General features: G+C 38.8%; 1 protein-coding gene across 3 annotated transcripts in view; it reads left to right on the top strand.

Annotated features, from left to right (window-relative positions):
* Positions 1–6,724, top strand: part of Togaram1 (TOG array regulator of axonemal microtubules 1) — a 61,485-nt gene extending 54,761 nt beyond the window's left edge. For all 3 annotated transcript variants that reach the window (XM_052738599.1, XM_052738600.1, XM_052738601.1), the window contains 3 exons: positions 168–387; positions 4,542–4,628; positions 5,605–6,724. In XM_052738599.1, the coding sequence (XP_052594559.1) occupies positions 168–387; positions 4,542–4,628; positions 5,605–5,870 (573 nt within the window). In that variant the 3' untranslated portion in view covers positions 5,871–6,724. The remainder of the gene's footprint in view (positions 1–167; positions 388–4,541; positions 4,629–5,604) is intronic.
* Positions 6,725–8,068: the final 1,344 nt, after the last annotated feature.

Consider the following 8,068-nt stretch of genomic DNA (forward strand, 5'->3'; position numbering starts at 1 on the left):
AACAAACAAACGAATGAATAGTGTGTGTGTGTGTGTGTGTGTGTGTGTGTGTGTGTGTGTGTGTGTGTGTGAGAGTAAAGTAGGAGAAATAAGAAGTGGCAAACAAGGATAATGTAATAGGTATAAGCATTGTTTTACTTTAAATAATTTAACCAATTTCTTTTCAGATCTTTGATGCTTTTAAGTCTCGCCTTCATGATTCTAACAGCAAAGTGAATCTGGTGGCTCTGGAAACAATGCATAAAATGATTCCTTTACTTGGAGACAACTTGTCTCCCATAATCAACATGCTCATCCCCGCAATTGTGGATAACAATCTGAATTCCAAGAATCCAGGCATATATGCTGCTGCTACCAATGTTGTTCATGCACTGAGTCAGCATGTAGGTAAGGAGTCTCAATTGGTATTCCAATTAGTGATTTTACTTCCATGCTTTCTTAGCCTATGTAGTATTTATATGTTGAAATAAGTCATATTTTTTAACTCCTAGTATATCCTAAACTTTTTCATAAATTATTTTAGTAATGAAATGTTTAAATTGACTGTCTTTTTCATTTAGTTTTAAATTTTTTTTACCTCATATTTATGAAATTAAATGGATTACAGATTTAAATGTAAAATATAACTAATGCTTTTGGGACATAACATTCAAACATCTTCAGGACATTAGAACTTAATAAACCTTTAAGAATCATTCTACAAGCATGATCCATGCATGTCAATAAACTGAACTCAGGGGGTGGAAAGATTGTAAGAGTCAGAGGACCAGGATGTCTGCTAGACATAGTGTCTTCTATCTATGAAAGGGAGTTACTTTACATCAATTTAATATTAACAATATGGGTATGTATGGAAGGCAGGAACAGTGTTACTACCAGTTGACATGCCTACATAGGTAGGGCAGATCTCACAAGGCCCCACCCTCAAATGAAGAGCCGCAGGCATTGGCTGCTGTAAGAGGCAGAATCCATCTTCTCCAAGGACAAGCCCCTGATAGGCTGTACAATCCTAAGTGGTCAGCCCAAAACACATATGCATATGAGCAGCACTACATGGACTCAGCTGGGTGTACTTATATGTACATACAATATATGTAAAATAATGAAGAGGTCATGAAGTTGAGAGGGAGAGGAAGGGTTATAGATAAGGAGTTAGAGTGGGGAGAGTGTGTGGTGGAAACGATGGAAATATAGTACTCATACATGAAATTCTCAAAAAAAAAAAACCTGTGGTAAAAAAATGAAATTGTGGTGATGAGATATCTCAGCAAGTAAAGGTGTTTTTTTAACCAGGTATGTCAATGTGAGTTCTATCCCTGGGACCCACATGATGGAAGGAAAGACCTCCTCCAGCCTTTACAGAAGCCCCTGGCTGGTCTGGAAATTGCTATGGTTGAGGCTGACCCTAAACTCATAGAGATCCACCTGCCTCTGCCTCCCCAGTGCTGGGATTAAAGGCGTGTGTCACCATGTCTGGCCAGTAGCCAGCTTTCAAGGGACCTTTCCCAGAAGCACTGCACAGAGCACATCCACTGTGACGTGTTGTCTAACAAGGAAGCTCACTAAAGACAGAGTCTCTCTTCCCTGGATTGTTACCTTGTCTACCTAGGATGTGACAAAATCCCAGACTCCTGAAGGAAAGCATGATAGTCTATGGAAGTCATTTTATATGTTCAGACAGTTTTGCTTATGACTGGGATTTAATACAAAGACAGATACACAGACAAAATCTTCAGGGTGAACGGTCTAAGTGTGAAGGAACCAGATGCAAGCCAAAAAAAATTTTTAGATGTCTCATGGAATGTGTATACACAAATTTAATTTTTTTAATGTACAAAAAGATTATATTAAGCAGATAAAGAGAAAAGAGACATCCTAAGACAGAAATCTTAGCAAACTACATAATAGACAAAGAGCTCATATCTAGAATATATAAAGAACTCTCAAAATTCAACCTTGAACAAAAAAAAAATCCATGTAGAAAAAAGGCTTGAAGAAGCATTTCGCTGAGGACAGCATATACATGGAAAACGTGCCCACAAAAGATATCCACCATTCCTTTGCCTTAGTGCAGTGCAAAGGCAAATTAAGACACTAATTACTGTATGATATTAGAACAGCTACAGTTTTCCTTTTTAAGTGTGACTGAGGCCAGAAAGATGGCTTCCTAGGTAAGAGAGCTTGTTGCTAACCCTGATGATTCCCAGGATCCATGTGCTGGAAGGGGAAAGCTAACTCCCACAAGTTGTTCTCTGACTCCTCACTTTACCTGGGGCACACACATGCCTACACACTTACATTCACATGAAGGAAGAAGTAGAAAGAGCCAAATGCTCGTGCAGCCCAGAAGCAATGGATTGTGAGTGGTTGTTTGTTTGTTGGTTGGTTTGTTTTTGGAGACAGGGTTTCTTTGTGTAGGCTTGACTGTCCTGGATCTCGCTCTGTAGAGCAGGCTGGCCTTGAACTCACAGAGATCTGCCTGCCTCTGTTTTCTGAGTGCTGGGATTAAAGGCGTGCGCCTCCACCGCCGCCCAGCTCTTGAGTACGTTTCTAATGAGAGTATAAGTAGTGCAGGCACTCTAGAAAGAATGCCGAGTTCCTTTTCAAACAAAATACACTCAGTGTAAAACCTCACTTAGACCATATCCAAGTCATAGCATATCCATGGAGTACTTACTATTAAGCAATAGAAAGGAGCAGACTTGGTACTTGGGTTGATGTGTATGAATCACAGAGGCATGATTCTATTTAAAAAGTTATATTGAGGCCGGGTAGTGGTGGCTCACGCCTTTAATCCCAGCACTCGGGAGGCAGAGCCAGACGGATCTCTGTGAGTTTGAGGCCAGCCTGGGCTACCAAGTGAGTTCCAGGAAAGGCGCAAAGCTACACAGAGGGGGGCTGGAGAGATGGCTCAGAGGTTAAGAGCACTGCTTGTTCTTCCAAAGGTCCTGAGTTCAATGCCCAGCAACCACATGGTGGCTTACAACCATCTGTAATGAGATCTGGTGCCCTCTTCTGGCCTGCAGGGATATGTGCAGGCAGAACACTGTATCCATAATAAATAAATAAATCTTTAAAAAAAAAAAAAAAAAAAAAAAAAAAAAAAAAAAAAAAAAGCTACACAGAGAAACCCTGTCTCGAAAAACCAAAAAAATAAAAAAAGTTATATTGAAGTCATACTCTATTCTGTTTGATTTATTCATATTTTCAAAAGGACAAAAATCACTAAGGTGATGAACATTCTAGTTGTGTGCATTGATGAGAGATAGGGAAGCAAGTATTGGTATTTTTAAGATTTACATCTTTTTTTTTTTTTTTTCTTGTTTTGGTTTTTCGAGACAGGGTTTCTCTGTGTAGCTTTGCGCCTTTCCTGGAACTCACTTGGTAGCCCAGGCCTCGAACTCACAGAGATCCACCTGACTCTGCCTCTTGAGTGCTGGGATTAAAGGCGTGCGCCACCACCGCCCAGCATGATTTACATCTTAAGTGTACAGCGGAGCCCCGCCCCTCCCCCCCCCCCTTTTGAAGACAAGTTCTCTCTCCATGGCACTGATTGGAGGTTTTAGAAATTTTAGAAGGCAGAACCCTGAAGACCCACCCTTGAAGGGAATGTTAGGCCCCAGCCTCTCCTGTCTCTTCCCTTCTGGATTCCGTGAGGTGAGCTGTTTACACCACTGTAAGCCTCCTTCATGATGTCCTGTGCTCCCATAGGCCCTAAGTGAGCATGGACTCAACCGACATGAGCCCAAAGCAATGGGCTTTAATCCCTTTCACGATTGTGTTCCATCACTACAGAAGGGAGGAGTTAGCAAGATGTCTATGGGGAAGGAGCCCTTCTGTATCTTATTTTTTGTATGACTCAGAGTGGGTGAGGAAATGGAATTGAGCTGTGTATGTTCATCCCTTATTTTGATTTTTTTGTGTATGTTTTGAGACAGGGTTTCTCTGTATAACTCTGGCTGTATTGGAACTCACTCTGTAGACCGGGCTGGCCTCAAACTCAAGGATCTGCCTGCTCCTACCTCCTGGGATTAAAGGTGTGCACCACCACCACCTGGCTTAATACTTTCCTATAATTATGTAAGATATAGCCTTTCAATGTAAAAGGCTTGTCAGTACTATATTACAACTTCCTGTGAATCTTTTAAAGTTTGGAGGGAAAAAAAGAAAGTGGGAAATTATGTAATTATAATAAAAATATTTTTCTAAAAGAATTAAATGTAAAAACCACTTCTCCATAAAAACTATTTTTGTTGTTGTTTTATAATAAAGTCATTTGAAAATAAGATGCCCAGGAGATCAACAGCCCTTTGCCTTCTATGATGTGTGGTAGTTTCTTAATGCTTTATGCCTATTTTTATTTCATCTTTGCCTCAAGAATGTTACTCTTACAGTTATAGAAAACTATTAAGTAGGGATTAAGTATATGGACTTCTTAAGTTAGTACACTACATTGTAGAAATTATTTCTTTTTCCTATTAATGCTGTTTAATCAAAATTATTGAGAGCTTATTCTTAGACATGTCTCTTTTCTATTTTAGACAATTACTTACTTCTACAACCATTTTGCACAAAAGCTCAGTTTCTAAATGGAAAAGCAAAACAAGATATGACAGAGAAACTTGCTGGTAAATAGTTTTAAGTAATATTTTCTAAAGTAATGTACTTTTATTACGAATTTTATAGGGATGCATTCATTGTACCCAATGTAGAGTTTATGGACACACATTTGCATGCAAGTATATTATATACATTGATCATATGTCACTTCCCCCTTCCTCCCCCGGCTTCCCATTATTCCCATTCAGTCTCCCAGGCCAGGCTTTCTTCTACTTTCATGGCCTATGTGCATAAGTATTTGGGGTATCTACATGAAATTTATGACCCACAAATGAGGGAAAGCCTACAACATTTGGCTTTCTGAGTGTGACTTATTTTGCTGAAAATGATGATCACCAGTTATGTCCATTTTTCTGCAAATGATATTAAGGATAAACTGATGGGTATTTCCATTTTTTTTACTACAACTGACAATTCAGTCTGTACAGAATAGAAATAAATTGTATTAGTAGTCTACAAAAGAACATTTTAAGGCTACAAAATAGTCTTTAAAATAATTCTAGGACTGAGGGTATAGCTCTGTAGTAGATTGCTTGCTTAGCACTCTGAAACACCTGGGTTTGATTCCCAGCACTGTGGAGAGGGGAGAGGAAGATGGAGAATTCTTTCCTTTGTTAAATGGGCATTAGAGCTGATGTGGATGCTTACAGAAGAATGATAGTTCAGTGTTTTGTTTGATGAACAGTCCATGAATTGAGCTCTGTAAATTGTATTTAACTGCATTTGGAAAATATTGAGATTTACTGTAGTTTTGATGTTTCTCTTTAGCATTTTTTCCCCTGAACTAGTTGTCGTATATACGGCACTGTGACACCTGAAGATCCTGTCTTTGCAAGTTTTGCCTAGTTTTGTTTGTTTGTTTTTAAGGCCTAACTTCTTAGCGTTTCTGCCCAGGGCAGAAGTCCATATTTGGGTTACTTGCTATTTAACAGACCCCGAATTGATTTTGAGGAAGCTGACTGTTGCCCATGTTTTGTGTTCCAGATATTGTCATGGAACTTTATCAAAGGAAGCCTCATGCCACGGAACAGAAAGTGCTGGTGGTTTTGTGGCACCTCTTAGGGAATATGACACACAGCGGCTCCCTGCCTGGAGCTGGCGGAAACATACGAACAGCCACAGCTAAATTGTCAAAAGCACTTTTTGCACAGATGGGTCAGAATTTATTAAACCAGGCTGCATCTCAACCACCACATATCAAAAAAAATTTAGAGGAATTGCTCGATATGACAGTTTTAAATGAATTATGAGTTTTTGATGAAATAGTTACGATAAACAATTTACATGATAACAAATGAAATCTTTTTAAAGCTATATTTTGCATTTTGAGTGCCTGCATTTCATGTCCAGTAAATTAAGTCAGTGGCCTACCTGTGAGTACAGATCTGCCCTTATAGCCATCACATGAAAACCTGAAATAATTAATATAAACTAATAGTCATGAAATCTATGGCGCCTGGGATGAACTAAATTTTAAATGTTTTTGAGACAGATTCTGCTCATTTGCACTATTCTATAGAAACTGCAATTTGTTGCCCCATATGTACAATTAGATTTGTAATTAAAAATATACTTTTTATTATGTAATCATGTTCTGCTATGTCTCATTACTCTGCCTTGTTTTATGAAATGGAAGAAAAGTCATTTAACTATGTTATCACAAAATAAGTTTTGTGTGCTCTTTGTGAATAACATGTTTCTGAATCAGTCTGCTAATATGATTATGCAGTATTAGCTTGCTATTGCTGCTGTGTTACTATGGTATATTTGCTGAACTTTTGGGTTTAATCATCTGCACAATTGTGAAATTTAACAAGTTGTGATAAAGCATGATGACCAAAGCTTAGAAAACATTAAACATTTGAATGCACGTTTAAGAAACGTGTTGAATGTAACTTTTATTATTTTTGTGTGCAAACACTAAGTTTTTAATTTCTGTATGTCTGTCCATTTATAAAGGTGTTATTTTGCTGCCCAGTTGTGTAATTCTCAAAAATAGTGCCAGGTCTTCTATAGTTTTTCTCAGAATTCTTGGGCTTACAAGTACTGTATGCATCTTAAAGAAGAAAAGGAATGTTATAAAATAAAAGGATTTATTTCTGTAGATGTGTGACAGGTGTCCTATTTTTCTAACTCTCATATATGTTAAAATGAAAACAATGGGGGCGGGTGGAGGCACACACCTTTAATTGCGCACTCAGGAGGCAGAGGCAGGCGCATATCTGTGAGTTCAAGGCCAGCCTGGGCTACCGCGCAAGATCCAGGACAGCAGGGCTGTTACAGAGAAACTGTGTCTCAAAAAACCAAAAGAAAAAAACGAAAAAATAAAAAATAACAACAGTGTTTTAGTACTGACTTGTTTTATTTCATCTGCCCTATCACTAGTAAGAGCAGACCCAAATTATCATTCTCAAATTACAAGAAATTAGCTACATGACAGTGAGTCTATACTCCTTTCCTGAAGCCTTTTCCTTTCTCAGAGCTTGGCTAGATGCATTCATTCTAAGGTCTTATCTTGTTCTAAAATTCTGATTCTCTGGTTGTCTTCTTTTACTTTGTGTCTGTGAGTTTCCAATCTATTTGTCTGCCTCTGGGGAGGGGGTGTGCTCTGGCAAGAACCCAGGATCTTGCAGATGGTATGTATGCACTCTACAGCCCTCACACTACTCTACAGCTGCTGTTTGCCAGTCTCTGAAGTAGTGCTGTTGTATCTGTAACTTTTGAGGAAACAAGTAGAAAGAATGGATTTTGAAGGTAAATGAAAGGACAGTGAAGACTGTTGCTGTTTGTTTTTTACTTTGGAGGTGGGGGGGGGGGTGGGGGGGTGGGGTGGGGGTGGGGGGAGCGTTGCCACCCAGCTCCCAAATAAATCACACATAGAGGCTTATTCTTAGTTATGAATGCCCGGCCTCAGCTTGACTTATTTCCTTAACTTATATTATCCCGGCTACCTTTTGCCTCTGGGCTTTTCTCATTCTCTTACTTCTGTAAACCTTGCTGTGTAGCTGGGTGGCTGGCCCCTAGAGTCATCCTTCTCTGGCTGCTAGATTTCCTCCTCACTCCTTCATATCTCTCTCTCTTTTTTTTTTCTCCTGCCAGATTTCTCCTTCTATATAGTCTCTCTTCCTGCCAGCCTCGCCTATCCTTTCTCCTGCCTTGCTATTGACCAGTTCTTTATTAGACCATCAGGTGTTTTAGGCAGGCACAGTAACACAGCTTCACAGAGATAAACAAATGCAACATAAACAAAAGTAACACATCTTAATATTCTACAGCAGAAGACTTATCATTACCTTATAATTCCATAGACCTTATATTTTCTTTTAGGTAAACTATAGGCCTGTAGTTTAAGTTTGTAAATTACAGACTTTTTCTGAGTAGGGTCAGAAAATGAATATTTTTAAGGAACTCTGAAGATAAAACTTCTGGATTCAAATTACAGCTTTGG

This window comes from Peromyscus californicus, unplaced genomic scaffold (assembly GCF_007827085.1).
Source record: "Peromyscus californicus insignis strain IS unplaced genomic scaffold, ASM782708v3 Scaffold_15__1_contigs__length_86483966, whole genome shotgun sequence".
Lineage (NCBI taxonomy): Eukaryota > Metazoa > Chordata > Mammalia > Rodentia > Cricetidae > Peromyscus > Peromyscus californicus.